The sequence below is a fragment of the Triticum aestivum genome, chromosome 4B (assembly GCF_018294505.1).
Source record: "Triticum aestivum cultivar Chinese Spring chromosome 4B, IWGSC CS RefSeq v2.1, whole genome shotgun sequence".
Taxonomy (NCBI): domain Eukaryota; kingdom Viridiplantae; phylum Streptophyta; class Magnoliopsida; order Poales; family Poaceae; genus Triticum; species Triticum aestivum.
The window spans coordinates 514,268,443-514,292,015 of NC_057804.1; the positions used below are offsets into that span (position 1 = coordinate 514,268,443).

The window sequence follows — 23,573 nt, forward strand, 5'->3', positions numbered from 1 at the left end:
CGAAGGGCAACTCCAGCTGCATCCATGGCCACAGTCGCTGCCTGGACTGCCGCCACGTCGGCGCTGCAACTTGGCCTCCATGGCCACGTGGGCGCTGCAACTTGGTCGAGGCCGGCAGCGGCAGCAGGCGAGCAGCTCCTACCTAGCCATGGTGGGCTCTTGCTGCTGCGCGGTAGAGAAGCGCAGCGCGCTGCGGCGAGCGCGGCGGGGCGAGTCCGTGAACTGGAGGAAGTCCACGAGCGGGGCGAGCGCGGCCATGACTAGCGCGGCAAAGCGAGCGATGCGAGCGGGGCAAGCGTGGCCACGGCGAGCGAACGACACGGCGAGCCGGGCGAGCGAAGGCCACGGCGATTGTGCATGCAGCAGCAGCTAGCATGCGGCTGTGCACGCACGCACGCACGCACGCGGCCAGCAACGAGCGTCCGACCTGCGTCTGATCAGTATCCGACGAATGTCCGACCTACGTCTGACCTGCCCCTGACGAGCTACCGTGCGTGCGCGCTAGCGCCCGCGGCTTCTCCTCTTCTGAGGCCGAGTCGTCCAACCAACGCCGCCTGCGCCCTATCCGCACCATCGTCCCCACGCCGGAGAAGAAGACCAAGAAGCCGGCGGGGGCCTCGATCCGTGCCAAGCTCAGGAACCTCCGCAAGCCGGCATCCCCCGATGCGCGTTGGGAGGCACGGCCGGGCGCGCGAGCACCGCGAGCGGCGTGGCGGCCAGGCGCCCGAGAGCTACGGCGGTCGGGTTCTCTTCTTCGTGGCAGTGGATCGCAGTGGAGGCGGCGGAGGCCGCCTGGGCCGCGCAGGGAACTCCGGAGGCGACGAGGTTCCGCGGTGCGGCGGCGGCGACCTGCGGCAGCGACCAGTGGGCCAGCGAATAAAGTGACACACGGATGGGTGGATGATAGGCGGGTTAGGCCCGGACACACACGGATGAGGGGACGCAGAAAAGCGTTCGCTTTCGATCCAATGTGTCCTAAATTTGGGACGAAAATGGATCTGCGCGAAAACAAAATAGACAAGAAATAGGAATGAGTCTGTGCGTTGGGCGTTGTCTTTTATCCGTGCGCACGCAAACGGATGCAGGCGGATAATTCGGTCGCTTCGTTGGAGTTGCTCTTACATCCTTGAACCGAGAACATCTTTTCACCGCCTACTGGAACTAAAACCACCGCCTTGCCACGCCCACAACCGTCACCCCCAAGTGGTCCTCTCTCCCTTCCTCCCCTCTCCCTCTCCCTCTCCCCTAGGGGTGCAGTGCGGCGACCGACACGCCCCACTCCACAGTAAAAATCAATCGTCTTAGTTATAACTTTTCAGGTGGGATTTAGCTTAGTTTGAACTAATTTCCTAGTTATACGGGACTATACGGGATGCCCCCTTGCACCCCTACCCCACCTCTCGCTAGTGTTAAGAGGAGGCTGTGGCTGGACTTTGGGCCAATTTCGAATGGCTGTGCAGTTGCCGAGGCAGCATGGGGAAGTGGAGGCGCCCACGTCCCATCGGGCGCCACGCATCAGCTTGGCCCGCAGGCGATTAGGACCCGTGGCGCTTCGCCCTTGTCTTTGGCTTTGCCTCGAAGCCAAGTTCGAGCGTGCCTTGGGCTCGGGGGTTACTGTCGGTGTTTTGGGAACCAGGGTACCCAGACTTGCCTGCCTGCGGCCCATGGAGTGGCTCCATCTCGATGGCTTGGTACGGCCCATCTACAAGACCATCAAGACAAGACCATCATGGTTACACATGCGGTTGGGTATTTTGATTCGAGTCTGGTGTCAAGTTCTCTACAACCGGATATTAACAAATTCTCATCTGCCACATAACTGCGAGCACGACTCTCGAAAGTTTAAACCCTGCAGGGGTGTCCCAACTTAGCCCATTATAAGCTCACGATCCGCGAAGACAATCCTCCATCGCGGGACATCTGATCAGACTCGAGATCCCGGTGCACAAGTCATTTCGACAATGGTAAAACAAGACCAGCAAGACCACCCGACTGTGCCGACAAATCCCGATAGGAGCTGCACATATCTCGTTCTCAGGGCACACCCGATGGGACAAGCTACGAATAAAACCAGCCCTCAAGTTTCCCCGAGATGGCCCCGCAGGCTGCCCAGTTCGGACAAACACTTAGAGAAGCACTGGCCCGGGGGGGGGGGGTTAAAATAGAGATGACCCTTGGGTTTATAACTCCCAAGGGAAAGGTTTAGGTTGTTAGGCAAATGGAAAACCAAGGTTGGGCCTTGCTGGAGGAGTTTTATTCAAAGCGAACTGTCAAGAGGGTCCCATACCCCTCACTGTGTTAGGGACGCAAAATCAAGGAACATAACACCGGTATGACGGAAACTAGGGCGACAAGAGTGAAACAAAACACCAGGCATAAGGCCGAGCCTTCCACCCTTTACCAAGTATATAGATGCATTAAATTAAATAAGAGATATTGTGATATCCCAACATAATCATGTTCCAACATGGAGCAAACTTCAACTTCACCTGCAACTAACAACTCTATAAGAGGGGCTGAGCAAAAGCGGTAACATAGCCAAACAACGGTTTTCTAGGAAGGGTGAAAAAGGTTAGAGGCTGACATGACAATTTTGGGAGGCTTGATAAACAAGTGGTAGGAAGCGCGACATAGCGATAGCATCGAAACAACTAGCATAGCAATGATAGTAGTGAGATCCAAGGTAACGGTCATCTTGCCCGAAATCCCGCTAGGAAGAAGAACGAGTCCATGAAGAAGACGAACGGGTGAAGACGAACCAACCATAGTCGAACGAATTCTCACGATCGCAACGAAACCGAAACTATCGAGAAGAAGCACAACCGGAAAGAAGCAAACAACATGGTAAACACACAACACATAAGCATGACATGATGCTCAACCAAATATGATGCATGACAAAGGCTATATGATGCTACTGATGGCAAGAGATAATGCATACAAGAATAACACATCAAAGCAAGTTTAAATGAGGTCGGAAACAATATATAACAAATCCGGTAAGTCCTCATATGCAAATTTCAAAATTGGTCCAGATCTGAATAAACCTTATGTTCAAGTTGTTAAACAGCAAGTTAAGATGTACCAAGATGATCTACGCGAAAATCTAGTCAAGTTACATATAAAGTTCATTTAATTCGGAGTTACGACCTAGAAGATATGAGCAAAACAAGTTAAACATGGCATTGATGCAAAATGCATTCAAACATCAAGCAAACACACTCAAAACAAGGATTAAACGTGATGTTATGAAACTACATGCAATTCTAAGCAAGTTTCATGTAGAGCATGCTCAAAACGGAGCAACGGTGCAACACATACACTCCAAACAAGATATAACAACAATCCGCCCAAAACAACAACTATGCACTTTGCAACCATCAAAACAACATGCTACAGGAATCATATGAGCATAAACTTGACATGCACTTCATGTACAGATAACATACTTCAAATATCATTAAGGTTCAGGTTCATAGGCACCAAGATTAAACCAATATGATCAATGCAAAAAGTAACTTTATAACGCAGGAGCATATGCATGAGCAGAGTTAATATGATGGTATGTTGGAGGCATTAAACAAAGATGCTACGACAACTATACATGGCAACCAAGGGCATGGCATAAATTACACATAACAAAGAGCAAATATCATCATGACATCATATATATATATGGCTCATGGATTAGTGGGAACCAACAAGACAAGATTGAATGTTAAAACAGTTTCAGCAAGTGTAAAACAACAACATTATGATATCATGTTTGCAAGATTGAAACAGAGGCATATGATATCCAAAATTAATAAGCATGGCATGTGAACAGAGTACTCATAGCATGTTTCAAATCATATAATTGGAGCATCTCCAAAAGAGTCATAGAATAATTACTATCAAGCTCATAACATGGCATCATGAAGTTAACAGAAAACTGAAACATTATATAGGCATGTTCGACTGGGCGTGCAGTGCTATTCGGCACGGCGTGCAGTGTTGTTCGGCAGGGCCTGAATACCTGTATGTGCGTCGTCGCAGCGATACACATGGCCAGAAGGGACAGAGGAGGTGTTGTCGTGGGGGGAAGCCGATGTCGTGACCATGCAGTCCACAAAGCGATGTGTAAAAATTTGTAGCGTGCAAACAAAAAATGAAGTGCACTCGCCTCGTTCCCGTAGTGCGTATTTCATTACTAACCAAAAAGAGTATATATATGCAGTGCACGACGGGGAAACGGAAAACTCTATAGAGAAAAAAGAAAAAGGAAAATGCAGTGCTCTCCGGTGTTGAAAAAGTCCACTCTGAAGGACTTTGAAGTACACTTCATTTGAAAAAAAATGTATTTACAAAAAAATTATGTTGTGTTCGTTGAAGAAGTTCAAAATACTAAAAAGAGTAGTGTGATTCACTTTCAAAAGAGTGCTTGTGGTTCACTTTGAAGAGTGTTGAGGTTCACTTAGACCGAAGGTAAAAATCACAAAAAGGGAAAATAAAAAATTAATGCGGTATACGGTCGGCACGTTCGCGGTTCATTTACTATAGTGTGAAGTGCTGAAAAATGATGCGCAAATGACAAAAAAAATGCGGTTCACTTCTTCATAGTGTTGCGGTTCCCTTACGCCCGACGTGAAGCACAGTTCCTTTGCTCGTCTGGAAAAATTTACGCCCCACAAAACAAAACAATGAAGTTCACTTGCCCGTCAGATTCAGTGCGGTTTTCAATCTGAAGCAGTGCGCTTTTCTGTCTGATGAAGTTCACTCGTCGATTTTGGTGTCGCGAAAACAGTGTCCGCATTTCGGTAATTTCAAAACTGCTCTTAAACCGTAAGGAATTAGGGAGAGTATTCAACATGAAAAAGTTGCGTCTTGGCGATATCTTTCCAGTGGCATAACGTTTGAATCATTTCGACCAGCGGTTTGTACAAATTTCGTGAAAACGCCGCTGCCTCTCGTTGTCAGCCAGACGATATTCAAAATTAACTAAAAACCGCAAGGAATCTCAGAAACATTTCAACATATGAAAGTTGCATCTCGTCCATAGCTTTCCGACGGCGTATCACACGCCTCGTTTCGAATAACGGTTCAAAAAATGGAGCGAAAACGATACGAAAATTGAATTTTTTTCGAAAAAAATAGAATTCTGCGATTTACTAAATTTAAAACTGCTCTTAAACCGTAACGAATTAGAGAAAATAATAGATATGAAAAAGATGCGCCTCGACGATATCTTTCCAACGGTGTATCATTTGCTTCATTTCGACGAGTGGTTTAGAAAAAAAGTGAAAAAACGCTCGCTATCACTCATCGTGCGCTGCACCGTTTTCATAACTGCTCTTAAACCGTGGGGAGTATCGAAAAGTGTTCAACATGGAGAAGTTGCGCCTAATCCATAGCTTCTCAACGGTACATTACACGCCTTGTTCCGATAAATGGTTAAAAAGCTAGAGCGAAAAAGGTACCGAAAAAACACCTCGTGCAGTTTTTTTCGACACGAAGTTCACTAGTTTCTGTATTGCAGTACCCCTGCTAGTGAAAGTGCAGTGCCCTCGCGTTGAGCGTGCAGTGCGGAAAGGAAGTGTTATCAGAATAGTTATTCTGCTAATATATGTGTACACACACACACACACACACCACCACCACCACCATAGGGAAATCCATTCCACCCTCACCAGAGCAGACCTCGCGAGGTTGTTCATCCCTTGTACTTGTTCATCCTCTGCCCCTCGTGAGGCTAATCCACCACAAAGCAGGAGTAGGGTCTTACACTGTAAGGTGGCCCGAACCTGGGTAAACTGCTGAGTCCATCTTCTTCCATGTTCATCGAGCTAGGCCGTGGGACGATGGGGTGGTTGGTTGGATAGGTTGAGTTCCTCGCACACGCCCCAGAGTTTGAACCTTTCTTGGGTCCGCGGAGCCCCGAATCCGACGGCTTTCATACACCTATAGCTCTAGTGCATCCGTTGCATGGCAATCCCTACCCACTTGCATCGATATCGATTGATGGGCATCTCCATAGCCCATTAATTTGCCTAGTTGATGAGAGACTTTATCCTTTTTTGTCTCCTCCTCATAACCACATTCTAGTGCACTTATAGTGATATATCCATGGCTCACACTCATGTATTGCGTGAAAGTTGAAAAATCTTGAGAACATTAAAAGTATGAAACAATTGCTCGGCTTGTCATCGGGGTTGTGCATGATGAAATACTTTGTGTGGTAAAGATGGAGCATAGTCAGACTATATGATTTTGTAGGGATAACTTTCTTTTAGCCATGTTATTTTGAGAAGACATGATTGCTTTACTAGTATGCTTGAAGTATTATTATCTTAATGTCAAATGATAGACTATTGCTTTGAATCACTCGTGTCTTTATATTCATGCCATGATTAGATTATATGATCAAGATTATGCTAGGTAGCATTCCACATCAAAAATTATCTTTTTTTATCATTTACCAATTCGAGGATGAGCAGGAATTAAGCTTGGGGATGCTGATACCTCTCCATCGTATCTATAATTTTTGATTGTTTCAAGCCAATATTCTACAACTATTATATACTTTTAGCAACTTTTTTATATTATTTTTGAGACTATCATATTGATCCAGTGCCCAGTGCCAGTTCCTGTTTGTTGCATGTTTTTTGTTTCGCATAATATCCATACCAAACAAAGTCCAAACGCGATAAAAACATACAGAGATATTTTTTGGAATATATGTGATTTTGGGAAATTAGAATCAACACGAGACGATGCCCGAGGGGCCCACAAGCCACACGGGTGCACCGCAGGGGTAGGGCGTGCCCTGGACCTTGTGGTAACCCCATAAGGTGGTTGATGCCCTTCTTTTGTCACAAGAAAACTAATATCCGGATAAAAATCATGTTAAAATTTCAGCCCAAACGGAGTTACGAATCTCCGGGAATTTAGAAAACGGTGACATGCCAGAATTTGGGAACGTAGAAACAGAAGGAAACTGAGAGAAAGAGATTCAATCTCGGAGGGGCTCTCGCCCCTCCACCACCATGGAGGCCAAGGACCAGAGGGGAAACCCTCCTCCCATCTAGGCGGAGGTCAAGGAAGAAGAAGAAGGAGGGGGGCTCTCTTCCCTTCTCTCCCGATTGCGCCGGAACGCCGCCGGGGAAATCATCGTGTGACGACGATCTAGACCAACACCTCCGTCATCTTCCCCAACATCTTCATCACCTTCCCCCATCTATATTCAGCGGTCCACTCTCCCGCAACCCGCTGTACCCTCTACTTGAACATGGTGCTTTATGCTTCATATTATTATCCAATGATGTGTTGCCATCCTATGATGTTTGAGTAGATTTTTGTTGTCCTATCAGTGATTTGTGAATTGCTATGATTGGCTTAATTTGCTTGTGGTTATGTTGCTGTCCTTTGGTTCCCATTATATGAGCTCGTGCATGGATCACACCATAGGGTTAGTTGTATGTTGATAGGACTATGTATTGGAGGGCAAGGATGATAGCAGCTTCAGCCTAGCATAGAAATTGATGCATACGGGATTGAAGGGGGACCAATATATCTTAATGCTATGGTTGGGTTTTACCTTAATGAACGTTAGTTGTTGCAGATGATTGCTAATAGTTCCAATCATAAGTGCATGGAATTCCAAGTAAGGGATGACATGCTAGCAGTGGCCTCTCCCACATAAAACTTGCTATTGGTCTAGTAACGTAGTCAATTGCTTAGGGACAATTCCGCAAATCCTACCACCACCAATCAAAACTCGCTATACTAACTTCGTTGTTTCTTCATCTAAAAAGCCCCTAGTTTTATTTATGTGCTCTTCGTTATCTTGCAAACCTATCCTACAACACCTACAAAGTACTTCTAGTTTCATACTTGTTCTAGGTAAAGCGAATGCTAAGCGTGCGTAGAGTTGTATCAGTGGTCGATAGAACTTGAGGGAATATTTGTTCTACCTTTAGCTCCTCGTTGGGTTCGACACTCTTACTTATCGAAAGAGGCTACAACTGATCCCCTATACTTGTGAGTTATCAACTAGCATTACACATAATTTCAAAAGGCAAGTCCCAATTAGGTGGTTGAACAATAGGTGCAGAGGTCAAGGCTTTCTTAAGTGTTTCAAAGGCTTCTATACAATCATCATAAAAACAAATGACATCTTTTTGTAAGAGATTAGTAAGAGGCCTAATTTTTTTGGAGAAGTCTTTATAAACCTCCTATAGAAACCAACATGGCCAAGGAAACTTCTTATACCTTTAATATCTTTAGGACACGACATTTTCTCAATTGCATCAACTTTAGCTTTGTCTACTTCAGTACTTCGTTCAGAAATTTTATGCCCCAAGACAATACCTTCATTCACTATAAAGTGGCACTTCTCCCAGTTCAAGACAAGATTAGTTTGCTCACATCTCTGTAAAACTCGATCAAGGTTGCCTAAGCAATCATCAAAAGAAGTTTCGTAAACAGAAAAATCATCCATGAGAACCTCAACAATCTTTTCACAAAGTCAGAGAATATAACCGTCATACATCTTTGAAAGATAGCAGGTGCATTACACAAACCAAAAGGCATAAGTCTATAAGTTCCAAAAGGGCAAGTAAAGCGAAAGTGCTGATGTGAGCGCGGGCGCACAAGATCACGGAATCTGTACCACCCGTCTCCCTCGTGATGTGCAGAGTGTGGCAGTGTTGGTCTGGCCTATTTTTGAGTTTTGTATTTTTATTATGGTCTGTGGCCCACAAGTTAGGGGGAATTATGGTCACGCCGTTAGCTATCTCAGGCGCGGATCAGGAAGAAGATCATGTGTTGAGCCGGTTCCAGTGAGATCCTGGACTAACGCCGTCACACACCTCATTAAATGTATCCAACCGTTGCAGCTACCAGGCTTCTTGCGTACGCTTATCCACTTGATAACTCCCCCCATCCAGCCGAGCTCCCAGCCAGATCCTCAGCTCAACCACAAATCAATCAGCCGATTTTCACAACTCAAAGGCAGCATAGACATGTCTGCATCTTCATCTTCGACGGGGCGCGATGATATCCTGCCCCTCGTTCCATGCAAGGATTGCAAGGCCCGGTATACACCTGGATTGCTCGCAGCGGAGTAAACGCCGGCCATCGCTTCTACAAGTGCGTTAATAGGGATGTAAGTTTTCTATCCACAGTCGATTACCTGCTAATTGGTGCCTCCCAGTTGGATTTACTTTTTTACAATTCTCGTTCCTCTCCTTTTCTCCTGGTATTTTTATAGAAGGGGATTTGTGGATACATGACGTCGAGCGAGGAGTATCGGGCGGAGCTGAATGCAGACACGCTTGCCACTGCTGAAGACTCGCCTCATCAGGCCGCATCTTACATGCACCGGAGAGCCAGGGCAGGTGAATCAATGGAGGAATGGAGCCGTGGAGTCGTGCTTGTGAGGAATGGCCCCGATGAGCACCCCGAATGGAAAGGGCACGCTCGGTTGAGCACAGGAGGAAGAGCCTCGTCCACGTCAAGCGTCCTTATTGCACTAGTTGCTGCCATCTTGGTGGTTGTGGTGTTTATGTTAGCAGTTCTAGTCAAGATAGCGTATCTGCTTAGCAGGTAGAAGAACTAGTTAGCGCATCATGTTCATCAGTTATCCTGTTCGTCAGTTATCTGTGTGGTGCTAAGTTAAATCCTTGTAATCGAGCATGCATGATAGCAATAAATCAGGTCCCTGGGTTTCAATTTGATTACGTTCATATTTGTGTGAGTCAACATTTTTAAATGCGGTTACTGTGCACAGGTGGCTGGCTCATTCAAATTACTAATTCACTTCCACCTACATCTATAGAGCACAACAGCGGGCGGCCTTAGACTAGCCACAATGGGTAGTAACATAGAGTAGTAACATGGGTACGTTACTACTCTATGTTACTACCTCTACAATGGGGAGTAACATATGTGTAGTAACATGCAGCACTTCATTTATTAGGCTATAGACTCATTTTGCTTTGATATGTGTGATGTTACTCATACTAGTAGTAACTAGCTATGTTACCACATACCTCTCTTTCTTCATGTATTGCTTGCCACATCATCTATTTTATCTAGATATGTGTGATGTTACTACCTATATTACTCCCATTATGGGTAGTCTTATCTATTTGTTGCCTCGCCCCTGCCTGCCCACCAACTAGTTACTGCGCTGTCCACTCTCCCTTTCAGCCGACGGAGTGGATCCCCTGCTCGTGGTGATCTATGCCAGGTATGCTAGCAGGTTATGTCTCCGGCTGCCGCACCCCCACCCCCGCCCCCGCCCCTCTCATCTTCTCGCCCACATGCCTTCTTCTTATGCGTGATCCCGGGACGGATCTACTCTGGATGATGCGTGCTTATTTTAAGTTGTTCTTTCCTCTAATTGATCTGGATTGCAAAATAGATACCACTCATAGAATCATAACATTTTGTTTAGTGCATACCACGGATCTGGTGTTCTTTAGATTGGCAACGAAATCCAGCGCCTGCATTTGCAGATTACAGGCAGAATAAACTTTCTGACTTTTTCGTGTTACTTTCCTCTACTGCATGCGTAGGTACCTATCAAGGAGTCCGAAAATCATGTCTCATATTCCTCCATTCACAAGATTACACGGCTTATATATTGGTTAAGAATTGTCACCTTTTTTCCTGCAGGTTGTAATCATGTCTGCTTCAGGCAGTTCTAATGCACCCCGTCAAAATGCAACACTTCAAGGCGGTCAACAGGCACCCGACGCCAATGAAGGACAGGCTCCACCAACACCTACTTCATGAATTTCAGTTAAAAGAGCAGTAGAAGTAATACAGTCATTTGATGAATTCAAAAGGTGGTTGGTTCCAGAAATTGGTTTCGGTGGTATGCTTCATTTGCCTCTGCTCCACAAGTTGAACCTTAAATTTAGTGCATGGACAATGAGCAAGGTCAGTGTTAGGCACCATGCAATCGTATTGTCAGAGTCGAAGATATTGAAGTTTTGCCCAGAAGATGTGCACAAAGTTTTTGGCATCCCGTGTGGACATCGTAATGTGAGAGGACGTGATGGTTTCATACTGCCGGAGGCCGTTCAATTTATAAAAGGCACACTCGGGATGGACAAGACAGGTGTTCATAGTCTCAAGGCTGCAGAGGAGTTCCTGTTGCGAGACATATCCGAGTCTTCCAGTAAGCTTGAAAAGGATTACTTTCAGATTGCATTTGTCATTTTTGTAATGGGTCATGTGTTGGCGCCAACAACCAAACACGATTATGCTACAATTGACTATTGGGGTGCACTTGCCAACACGGAGGCCATATCCCAATTCAACTGGTGTGAGTATGTGCTTGAGTCTCTCTTGGAGGCAGTCCGTCGGGTCAAGAACAACATGCTAGCAGGCAACCTCAATACTAATCTGGTTGGTTGTCATCTGTGGCTGCAGGTTTGTCCTTTTTGATGACCGCATCAACGTTTACTGACATATAGCCTGCATAACCATGCTGATGTCTCTTTTATGTTTTTCTTCTTCAGGTATTCTTCCTTGACAATATCAATTTAGGTATGTTCAACAAAAGGCATGATGTCCTCCCCAGGATAGGCGCGTATGACCAGGCAAGCATGAGGAAGATTGGTACAAGTGTCCTGTCGTGCTACAACTGCACGGTAATGTCAACACTCCAACGAGTCTGTTGTTCCATGGTTTCTTTTCAAATCGTCTGTTGTAATGTCTGTTTCGGTTTGGCAAAGTACAATTCCGGTGAGACGAAGATGTATGCTATGTCCGCTCCAAGCACACAGAATGCAATGAAGATAGTACTAACCAACCATCAGCTGGTGGTAAAGGAAGCCCGAGCCCTGGGGATGACACAAAAGCAATGCCAGGAGCAATTCATGGATTTGCAACATCGGCAACCCCTTTAGTGGGTGCTGAGACAGCTCCCCGCGCCCTCGGCCCAATCAACTTTGCACAACACATGCATAGGTGATACCCCACTTTGGTAAGCTTCCCCAATGAATATCATCCCCAGTCGTGCTCTTTTCCAGATATTACATGTTCGATGCTCGTTGATTTTTGCATAGACCATTAATCTTACATGTAGTGCATAGGATGGAAATGGGTTTTGCATCTCATCTCTTCTACTGTTGCATATTTGGTGCAGTCATTGGATGTCATATCCATCCTACTAAAGGAGCAGAATGCAAGGTGCCAGTGCGAAATCAATACCGCCTGGTTTAATGTGCAAGATGATATGATAAAGTTTGTAGCCAAAGTCATGGATGAACTTATCAAGAGGTGCGTCTGTTGCACAGCCAGGGGCTTTACCGACTGCCCAACGAGAGTTGTTGCTCTCAACATAGATGCACAACCCACAGTTGTGAAGACACCGGCTAGTCCTAAAATCCCTGGTGTGAGGCTTGATATGTCCGACTGCTCTGGTAGGTACATGTGACACCCCCGATTTAATCGTACACTAATCATACACGCAAATGTGTACGATCAAGATCAGGGACTCACGGGAAGATATCACAACACAACTCTAAACTCAATTTGAAATAATACAAGCTTTATATTACAAGCCAGGGGCCTCAAGGGCTCGAATGCATAGCTCGATACACAAGAGTCAGCGGAAGCAACAATATCTGAATACAGACATAAGTTAAACAAGGATGCCTTAAGAAGGCTAGCACAAAAGCAACACGATCAAAGAGGCAAGGCCTCCTGCCTGAGACCTCCTAACTACTCCTGGTCGTCGGCGGTCTCCAAGTAGTAGCATCCATCGGCAGTGGCATCTGGCTCCAGGGATCCATCATTTGGTTGCATCAACCGGAAAGAAGAAAGAAGGGGGAAAAGGGGTAGCAAAGCAACCGTGAGTACTCATCCAAAGTACTCGCAAGCATCAGATCTATACTAAGTATGCATTGGTATCAAATGGAAGGTTTGTATCTGTGGACTGAACTGTAGAATGCTAGAATAGAGGGGGAAGGCCTAGCCTATCAAAGACTAGCATCTTCAAGCAGCTCCAAGCATGTTGCATCAAGTAGGAGAGCAAAGAATAGCAGTTTATAATTAACAAGCATGTTGTAGAAACAACGCCCATAGATCCTTCCCCGACTCCCTGCGGGAAAGCAATCTCGGAGCCACATATCTCAAGTATCCATTTCTAGTTATATAAGATCACAATATAAGTCTGAACGTCCGTTACCATGGACACGACTATTAATAGATAATCTTCCCTGCAGGGGTGCACCATGTTTCCCAACACTCTTGATTACTCTGGCCAGACACACTTTCCTGGGTTATGCCCGGGCTCAGAAGATCAACATGTCGCAGGCCTACCTAGGCTCAGCAGAGAGGTCCCCGCCGGTCTACCTCCTAAGCACTCCAGGGTCTGGGCCCATCGCCCGTTGCACTCCGGGTCGTTGCGTACAGGGCGGGTCCAGGCTCCACCACTATAGGATGGTGCCGGCCCAGCCGTGCCGCACTGCTGAACTAGACGTCTGACAAAGCTTCGGCTGATACCACAATGCCGAGGCCCATAACTATTCTCGCACGGTGGTTGGTGCGTAAAGCCCAAAGGCCAACTCAGAACAAATACCCAAACCATAGTGTATTATTAGGTTGCAGAGACGAGCAGAGATGCACGATCGAAGTGACCTCGTCGCCCCGTCTCGTGGACTTACCACAAGGGCCCAGAATGCCCGGCGGTGCCACGTTATTATCTTGCGGGTGCTCTCCGGGCCCGCCCGACTTTCACCAAGGTCTCAAGTAAAGTCAAGGTAACCGTGTGTCCAAACATCAAGGGAAAAACCCGAGGAATCACCCTTGGAGGATTCCACTCGATGTAATCAGCAAGGTGAATGTAAGAGGAACCACCCTTGAGGTTCACACTTGAGGTGTTGCACAACAGAGTCGTATCGGGAATGGTGAAGGAGGAACCACCCTCATTGACCACGACCGAATAGCTAGACTATAGAGATCTCATCAGGAGTGATGTATGAGGTTCCACCCTCGGCACTCGATGGTAACTCTGCAGAGTCGAGCAACAAAAAGGGGCTTGATGTGATGTGAGGTGTCGGGCTCTGGTCTTCGATCACATCGATCGAGTCGTCGATGATGAAATAGGGGCAACGAGGACAAGGTGGGGGTCACTGATGGATCACTATCCAACCTATACTAAGCAATTTAGGATAAGCAGGTAGGTAACAAAAGCAGGCTATGCATTAGAATAGCAGCATTCAAATACGGTAGCAAAATCTAATGCAAGCATGAGAGAATGGGATGGGCGATATCGGGATGATCAAAGGGGGGCTTGCCTGGAAGCTACGCTGAAAGGGAAGAAGTGTCATCGTCGACGTAGTCGATCATAGTGGCATCAACAGTGGTCTCGGGGTCTACCGGAGAGAAGAGGGGGTAGAAACAGTAAATACATGCAAACATATGCACAAAATGATTATAAGCGGGGCTAGAGGTGTTCTAACGCAGCGTTAGGCGATACTAGTGAAGGGGGAAACATCCGAGAAAGTTTTCCCGGTTTCGGACGTCCGTCGGACAGATGAACCGGAGCGGAAAGTGTCGGATATCGGGTTCCGGCAAAACCCTTAAGGTTCGAACTCTTGTGTGCGCACGAAGATCTTCCTCCTACCAATCCACGTCCCAACGCCTCGCTGAGAATCTAAGCTACACGATGAACACAAGGGACGCAAGGTTTATACTGGTTCGGGCCACCGTTGTGGTGTAAAACCCTACTCCACTGTGTGGTGTGGTGGATTGCCTCTGGGGCCGATGATGAATAGTATAGAGGAAGAACAACCTCGCGAGGGATGTTCTTGTGGTGGTGTGCTGGGAGAGGAATTACTCCATCTCTGTTGGCTCAAGGTGAGATCAAGATGCCTTCTACTGTGATGGCTATCTCTATATATAGAGGCCCTGATCCTCTTCCCAAATATTGAGTGGGAAGGGAGCCAACAACAACCATTTTGAAGGGGAACATATAGTATAAGTTATCCTGACTAAAGTTGGTCTTTGACTGCCAATGGCCCTGGTGATGACGCTGTCTTGTGCTCCACGGTGACCTCCGTCCTGCCGCTCTGCTGGATTTGGTCTCGTTGCACCGATATGGAAACCTTTGCTTGATTCCTCGGTACTCCGCGCCTGCACTTGCCCCCTTTGCACCAAAGAGGAAACAAGGACACTGCACAGGCCAGCGCCCGCCTGGCACCCGCCTGGTCTCAATCGTCATGGCTTGCGTCATGAGCACCTCGCGAGGTACCCCTGCCTTGATCTCTCCGCCTCCTCGCGAGCCTGCCTGGTGAGGCCGTTCCCGAGGAAGCCTTGCATCGTCCGCCCCACGAGGCTTGGCCCCTCGCGAGGTTCTTGAGCTTGAGTTGGTGAAGATGGGCCGTATTGGGCCACCCCTCGAGCCACGCCACAGGCCGCAAGCAGGCAAGTCTGGGGACCCCCGTTCCCAGAACGCCGATAGTAGCCCCCGGGCCCAAGGCGTGCTCGGACTTGGCTTAGCGACAAAGCGAAAGGGCAAGTGCGGAGCGCCACGGGCCCCAACAACCTGCAGGCTTGGGCGCCGCATGGCAGTTGATTGGACGTGGGCGTCTCCGTTTACCCACGCTCCCCCAATATCCGCCCGGCTAGGCAGCCATGAAACTGCACATGGTTATTCTCTCCTTGCTGCCCGCGCGCTTCCTATTCCCCTTTCTTTCTTGAGCCTCTGCTTCTGCCTCCAATCCACCTTGAGCTCTGCCCCCCTCCAGTTGCCATGGTGCCAACAAAAAGGGAGAAGGGGAAGAAGCCTGCGCCTTTGGCCAGCTCGCCTCCAGCAGCTGCGCCCGCCGTCAACCGGTCGCTGATACTTAATCTGGAAGCCCTGGAGAAGGTCCGCTCCGCCCTCGCCTCCAGCTTCAATGAGTGTAGAAGGAAGGCGGCTTGGCCCGCATCCCGTGTCTCCTTTGACAGGATCGTCACGGAGGTTCGATTCTTCGCCGACGCCCTGTGGGCTGGCCTGATTCCTCCCATCTCTGCCTTCTTCAATGCGGTGCTTTCCCACTATCAGATCCACATGATGCATCTTGACCCCCAATCTATTACTCTTCCTGCTGTCTTCGCCTTCGTCTGCGAAGCCATGGTGGGCATTGCTCCTTCCGTTGCCTTCCTGCACCACTTCTTCTCTCTGCGCCTGTCTGACCCTTCGCAGTGCTCGGGGTGCGTGAGCTTCCAGGCCATGCCGGAGACGGCCGCCTCGGGGATTGATTTTGGTCTTCCACCTTCTATGAGCGGGTTCCGGGAGCGGTGGCTGTACATGGACGTCGGGGTGCCCAGCCCCCTGCTCGCGCATCCGACATTGCCTGCTATCCCCAATCCAGACTGGGGTCACGAGAAGCTCACGATCCCCCAGCTTGCTTTTATCTAGTGCTGCTTTGAGAGGTTGAGGGCGCTTGGCGTGACGGTGCCCCAGGTGGTGAAGGAGTTCCTCCAGTGCTGCATCGCTCCTCTCCAGTGCCACTCCCGTCCGATGTGGACCTTGACTGGGCATCAAGACCACATGAGGCTCCAGGAGGGGGATCTTGCGCCTGAAACGCTGAGGAAGGTGCTGAAAGTCTTGACGGGCGACCCCTCTCCGGGCAGCATCCGACATGGGGGTGCCCTCTTGTATCTTTGCTCGAGCAGGACCGAGTTCGTGAGGCAGATGCCCCGCTTCGATGAATGGGGGTTGCGCCCTGCTGACCACATGGGGCCCCGCAAAAATCCCATCGCCGTGGCTCCTCCCCCCGTTGCCCATGTCGATCTTGCCTCAGGAGGTGGTGCAGGGAGGCAAGCATCGCTGGGGGCTGGGGGATTTGGTGTCGGGATGCCGATGTCGCGTGGGGCTCCTGAGGCGTCATCCTTCGGAGCTTGCGAAGCTCGTCCTGAGGTGGTCACTGATGAAGGGACGCCACCCGCGGCTCCTGAGGCCGGAACCCCCGAGGCCCCAGCAGGCCATCGAGAGGTGGCTCCTGATCGCTCCTCCCAGCCTGGCGCCCCTGAGGTAGGCAGCATTGGTGCTTCGCCATCCATGCCACGCGCCGGCCCTCATGTCGAGAGCTTGGGCCGGTTCCGCATAGACTTCGACGCCCTCCGCAAGAGGAAGGAGGCCTCGGGTGGCAGCGATCGCCCCTGCCGCCCGTTGAAGCACAGGAAGTTCTTCTCCATGGATGAGTAAGTTCCCCCTTCTTGTAACTCCTTATTTGCTGTTCCCTTCGCTGCCTGTGCTCTCTCAGGATCCCTCCTGCCAAGCCTGCGGAGCCGGCCAAGAAGCCACCTCCTCAAGCTTCATCTTCATCGCTGACCTTGAGCGCACCGAGTCTGTGCGCCACCCCCGACGCGAGTTTGGCTAGAGAGGTGGGCCGACCCGTGGTGTGCCTTGAGCCTGTGCGCTCTGCGCTCTTCCTTCGCGAGCTTTCCCGGGGCACAACCAGCTTGCCCCGGGCTCCTTCCCTGATCATGGACGGCGAGTGGTTGAAGTCGATCTTCGACTCCTCTTATGGGGATGGATCAGCGCCGGCTGGGTCCCTTGCGGGGCCCATCCGGCGATCGTGGGGGCGCCAGCCCCCAGCCCCCTGTCGAGAGGGGGCGAACCACTTCAGGGAGCGTCAGCGGAGGACGATGTTGACAACGTGCTCAGGCATGCGCGGGAGCGTAGTGCCATCCACCGAGAGTTTCTCCGGAAGGCGACGGACGCGATGAGCCAGCTTGATGGAGAGCTCGCGGATGCGGACGCGTGTCTTGAAGCCGAAGGTTTGCGGCTGGTCGAGGAGCGGCGCAAGCTGAAAGTGGCCGTCAGTCTTGCGCGCCACCAGCGTGATCTTGACAACGCGAAGGCCGAAGCATCTCTTGTGGCCTCGCGAAAGGCCTGCTCCCGAGCCATTGAAGTGGCTCAAGAGGCAGAACAACAACGCGAGATCACGGAGGAGCATGCGTGGGAGCTTCAAGCCTGGTGGAATTCCCTGGAGTAGCAAGTGGAGCTGCGCCAAGCTGCCCTTGCATCGCTGAAGGGGGCGCCGGCCGAAGAGGAGGAGCTCTAGAAGCGTGAGGAAGCACTGACGCTGGAGGCTGCTGAGCGCAACCTCGATCTTGAACAGTTGGAGACGAGGGAGCGCCAGGTTACCCAGGCGGAGGACGATGTTGGCACGCGGGAGGTCCGGATCCAAGAAGAGATCGACCGCCGCATGGCGGAAGATTGCGCGGGTCTTGAGCGCGAGTATGAGGAGAGGTTGGAGCTGATCAAGGCCGAGGCCGTGGGCAGGACTGCCGCTCTTAGGACCAAGCTGCCTGAAGCGATGCAGCATGCTGAGAGCACCGCAGCCGCCTTAGTCACGACGCAGGCTGAGCTGGCCTCCTCCCGCGCCGAGGTGCTTCTCCTCCAATGGAGGGTTGATGACGCCGAGTCCGTTGCACGGCGGAACGAAGATGAGATTCACCAGCGGCAAACGCTGGAGCACATGCATGGCCCCATGCTCCGAACACTCAGGGAAAGGGCCAAAGCAGCCTTGGGCAACATCTGTGAAGCGGCCGCTGAGGAGCCTCACGTGACCAACTACGCCTGTAATCTCCAGTTCTTCACTGACGTGGTGACGCATATGGAGAATCGCTCTGAGAGGGCTCGCCAGCTTGTCGAGGAGCGGAACCGCGGCCTGCTCGCACGGCCATTCTCCCGTGTCTTCAGCCATCTTCAGAACATCGACCCCCACTTTGACTTTGACGCCGCCATCACCCTGGTGCTCGAGGCCATCCGAGGCGACCTGGCGCGGTGGGTGGAGGACAACATGGACGCACTTGTCCGGGCCTTCACCTCTGATGATGACGGGGTGGTTGTCGCTGCTGATGAAGGCGACATGGTGAACGGTGGTGAAGATGGTGCCAACGACGGCGAGGGTGAGGCCAGCGACAGCGACAGTGGCGCCAGCGACGCCTTTGGAGACGACCAAGAGGATGCGGTGAGCGACATGTCTGATTGATCCTATGCCCCCTGCTGTTTATCCTTTATCTTGGGCGAGCTTCAAGTAGGCTTGTGGCGACCCTCTGAGGGTCCCTCGGGATACCTGTTGACCATGTGGCGAGAGCCTTGCGATAGCGAGCGCCGGCCGCAGGACGGCACACGCGCGCGTGCTGAGTCCAGCCCCGCCCGCGAGAGGCTCGCGAGGGGGAGACAACTAGTGCGAATTCCAACTTGAGAAGAAACCGGAACACAAGAAAGCACACGAACAAGACAAGCCACCCCTCCCCGCATACGCAAACACAAATTCAACTTTAACTTAAATTCGAGGCGAGAAAGTTCGACCACACAAAAGGAAGCAAAAACAAAAGGCCGTCTCCGGCACCTAGTCTAGTCTTCAACGTCTTCTCACCAGCGCGGAGCTAAGTGCTGCCACTGGGCGTGGGAGGGAGCCCCCGAGGCCCGAGGGCGGCTCTCCGAAGACTCTGGGGCGTGTACAGCCCCAACTCATTATTACGTGAGAGTGTCACGGGCGGCGAGCTTCACAGGCACTGGGCCTTCTTCACAGGTACCGACCTTGCTTCATATCGCCAGATGAGGGCCCCGCCTTGCGCCACCCTTGACCACCACCAACGGCGACCGGAAAACAGGACAACACCAATGGGGAAAAGGGGACACTAGCGGTTCCCCGACGATCACGGGTCCTCTGCCGGGGGCAGGCCTTGTGGCAACTCCCCAGCAGAGGGCCTACCTTCGAGGAACACCTTGCTCCGCGTGCCATGGGGAGGGGCCTGGCTCCCGGCCCCTCTCCTACAGCCCCCAGTGCCCTCCTCCTGAGGGGAGGGAGGCTGCTGCACTGGGGCAGCCATCCGCTGAAGTGACCTGGACTTCCTGCGACCCATGGTTAGCATAAGCTTGCTCTTGAGGAATTAGCGGTACCCGATAGCTGCTGCCACCGGCGCGGTTGCTGATGCTTCCTTGAGGCTCCTGGAAGGGCTGGGCTTCTGGCGTCTCTTCCTCCCAGCCTGGCCTGAAGAACGAGCCGTGGTCTTCTTCTAGTGCGTATTCCCGAACCACCATGTGGGGCACATAAGCCTCTGGGGTCGCCGCCCCAAAGGCCTCGCCGTAGTGCCCCACGCTCCACGCGGTTTGGCTTGAAGCACAATCTTGGGGGTGGTAGGGCGATGGCCCGCCTGGGCCGTAGGCAGCGATGCGCATGCCTTTGCTTACCAGGGGCGGTGCAGGTGCAGCTTGTCGCCCAGCGCTGACGGCCAAGCTGGTGTTGATGAAGCCTTGAGGTACGCCTGGGGGCGCGCGGGCGCGGATGGGCCCGCCGTGTGTCCGCCCGGGGCCTGGGGTGGAAGGTGGACGTAGAATGGAGGTGCCCCTGAAGCAGCGGCATCCAGGAGCTTAGCGACGCACTCCAGCAGCATGTCGTGGCCGCTTTCCTGCAGCCTGCACCGTAGTAGATCTTGAGCCACCGTGAGCGCGCCCTTCATGTTCGCCTGCTCCCGCTGGGTGTGCGGTGCTGTGGCCGCGGCGTGGTTTGAGGCCCTTGTTGCTGATCATACCTGCCGCGGGGTGAGGGCAGGCGGCGCTTGGTCGCGTCGCCCGCGCCCCGTAGCGTTCTGCAGACCGCAGGCTACCTGAGGCGCGGGGTTGAGGTCACCCTGGGCAGGCGGCGCGGTGTGGGCAGGCCATGCCGCCCAGTGGTCGGCGTTGGGCGCCGGGTCGCCGGACATGGAGGCAACGAAGCGGTGGAACGCGGGACAGCGGAAGAAAGATTCCGGCACAACCCTACCTGGCACGCCAAATGTCGGATATCGGGTTCCGGCAAAACCCTTAAGGTTCGAACTCTGGGGTGCGTGCCAAGATCTTCCTCTTACCAATCCACGTCCCAACGCCTCGCTCAGAATCTAAGCTACACGATGAACACAAGGGACGCAAGGTTTATACTGGTTCGGGCCACTATTGTGGTGTAATACCCTACTCCAGTGTGTGGTGTGGTGGATTGCCTCTGGGGCGGATGATGAATAGTATAGAGGAAGAACAACCTTGCGAGGGATGTTCTTGTGGTGGTGTGCTTGGAGAGGAATTGCTCCGTCTCTGTTGGCTCAAGGTGAGATCAAGATGCCTTCTACTGTGATGGCTATCTCTATATATAGAGGCCCTGGTCCTCTTCCCAAATATTGAGTGGGAAGGGAGCCAACAACGACCATTTTGAAGGGGAACATCTAGTACAAGTTATCCTGACTAAAGTTGGTCTTCGATTGCCAAAGGCCCTGGCGATGACGCCGTCTTGGGCTCCACGGTGACCTCCGTCCTGCCGCTCTACTGGTCTTGGTCTCGTTGCACCGATATGGAAACGTTTGCTTGATGCCTCGGTACTCCGCGCCTGCACTTGCCCCCTTTGCACCAAAGAGGAAACGAGGACACTGTGCAGGCCAGTGCCCGCTTGGCGCTCGCCTGGTCTCAATTGTTATGGCTTGCGTCATGAGCACCTCGCGAGGTACCCCTGCCTTGATCTCTCCGCCTCCTCGCGAGCCTGCCTGGCGAGTCCGTTCCTGAGGAAGCCTTGCGTCATCCGCCCTGCGAGGCTTGTCCCCTCGCGAGGGTCTTGAGCTTGAGTTGGTGAAGATGGGCCGTACTGGGCCACCCCTCGAGCCACGCCGCAGGCCGCAGGCAGGCAAGTCTGGGGACCACCGTTCCCAGAACGCAGATAGAAAGGTTGCATGTTCACTATGCTAGGGACGTGTGACAGACAAACGGAGGGCTTATTCGGATTCGTCTCGTCGTTCTGAGCAACTTTCATGTACAAAGCATTTTAATCCGAGTTATGGATTATTTTCTACGATGTTTCAAAGATTTAAGCAATATTCTGAAATTATTATTAATTCGAAAACAAAGACTAAATTGCTAGGGGAACCAGAACCAAGCACAGGGTACACAGAAGTGTACCAGTGGCTGGTAGGTGGGCCAGGGGGTCCTGGTTGACCAGTCAACGTTTGACTGGTCAACAGGGGGTGGGCCCCCCTGTCATTGACTCACCTAACTAATTACTTGATTAATTAGGCTGACTGTCAAAGGCCCTATGGCCATTTTAATTAAGTTAATTAACTAATTAATTAGTTTATTATTAACATATTTTAAAATCTTTTTTTAATAAAACAGGGGAGGGGCCCCAACTGTCAAAGGCCCTATGGCCTTAGCGGGCGACGGGCTATGGGCGCTTGGGCGGGGCGCACCCAGGCGACCAGCACACGGGGGGGGGGGGGGAGGCCGGCTGGTGCCCCGAACGACACCGGTAGCGGCGGTAGCCACTGGCAGCCAGAGATGGCCGGGGACGGGAAGCAGGGGCCGCGGTGGCGCTAGGCTGCGGGAGCAGGGAGGGGGTGCGAGGCGCGGGGCTGCGCGGGCGACGGCGGCATGGGCGGAGCAGAGCCGCGGCGATTAGCAGCATAGAGCAGCGAGGGCGGGAGCCGGGCGTGGGCGCGGTGGTGGCTGGGTGCGCACACGGCTGTGCGGGGCCGCGACAACAACAACATGTCGAGCAGCTGGCCGGGCAGGTCCGGCTGCGGCGGGGCAGAGGAAGGGAAGCAGGGGCGATGCGAGGCGTGGCGAGCAGAGCAGGTAGCAGTGTGCGGCGAGCGACGGCGGTGTGGGCGCAGAGGCGGGTAGCCGAGGGGTCAGGGCGGGTGCGCGCGCAGATGCGTAGCTTCGGCCATGGCAACCGAGCTCGACCGCGGCGGTAGGTACGGTAACGACGGCGAACACGGAGGAAGGCGCCAACGGAGAGAGAGAAAGGAACCGGAGCTCACCGGCGTTGAAGAGAAGGCCCGGGGAAGCCGGAGGAGCTCGATGTAACACCCCAGATGTAACTTTCCCTAATTGTAACTCCAACTCTTGCCATTTCCGGCTATGTGATATATTATTTTCCCCGTGGTTGGGTTTTGTCTTTCGTTTTGCATTTTGTTCATGTCATGCATCTCATCTCATAGCATCATGCACATTGCATCTGCATGTTTTGATAAAACTTGCATCCACTCGTAGTTGCCGTGTCCCCCCTTGCTTTTGTTGGTCGTTCCGAGACCAACCGGGTTTTCCATTCCCTCTTGTCAAACCAACTAACCTCTCTCAGACCCCTCGTGCGCGTCCGAAAGTTGTCCCGAACCTGACCCGCTCTGTGGTTACCGATGGGTCCGGATCATCCCCAAACATCTATAAAACATCCCCGTTTTCTTATTTTGTCTGCCTAACCTATTTATTCTCGACCGCCTGATTGCGATCGGACGGACCGAGTTAACCACTACCTTAATCCCCTACCTATATAAATAGCCCAACCCTAGACCAATCCCTAAAATCTAGCCCCCTTGTCCCATCCATCCTCCTGCCCGCCGCCACTCTCTCTGGTTCCCCTCGGGATCACCAGCGAACGAACCAGCCACAACCGAAACTTCCAAACCCACCGATCCACCACTCCACCTCTCCAGCAGCCCCACGCGCCCGTGGATCCCCTTGACCTCGCCTGAACTCGCCGGGGAGCAGAGCACCACGGCGGCAGATTTCCCCGCGCCCCTCTTGATCCAGGAGCCCGAGCTCCCCTGCCTGAGGC

General features: G+C 51.6%; 1 protein-coding gene and 1 long non-coding RNA gene across 2 annotated transcripts; both read left to right on the plus strand.

The window, feature by feature from the left end:
* Positions 1-8,688: 8,688 nt before the first annotated feature.
* On the plus strand, positions 8,689-9,713 carry LOC123095074 (uncharacterized). The gene is made up of 2 exons (XR_006446091.1): positions 8,689-9,142; positions 9,248-9,713. It is a non-coding gene; the product is annotated as an uncharacterized lncRNA (long non-coding RNA).
* A 416-nt stretch (positions 9,714-10,129) lies between these two features.
* Positions 10,130-12,547, plus strand: LOC123095075 (uncharacterized). The gene is made up of 4 exons (XM_044516902.1): positions 10,130-10,228; positions 10,657-11,418; positions 11,508-11,974; positions 12,137-12,547. Exons 2-3 carry the CDS (start codon positions 10,861-10,863, stop codon positions 11,895-11,897), a joined length of 948 nt encoding a protein of 315 aa, XP_044372837.1. The 5' UTR covers positions 10,130-10,228; positions 10,657-10,860; the 3' UTR covers positions 11,898-11,974; positions 12,137-12,547.
* Positions 12,548-23,573: the final 11,026 nt, after the last annotated feature.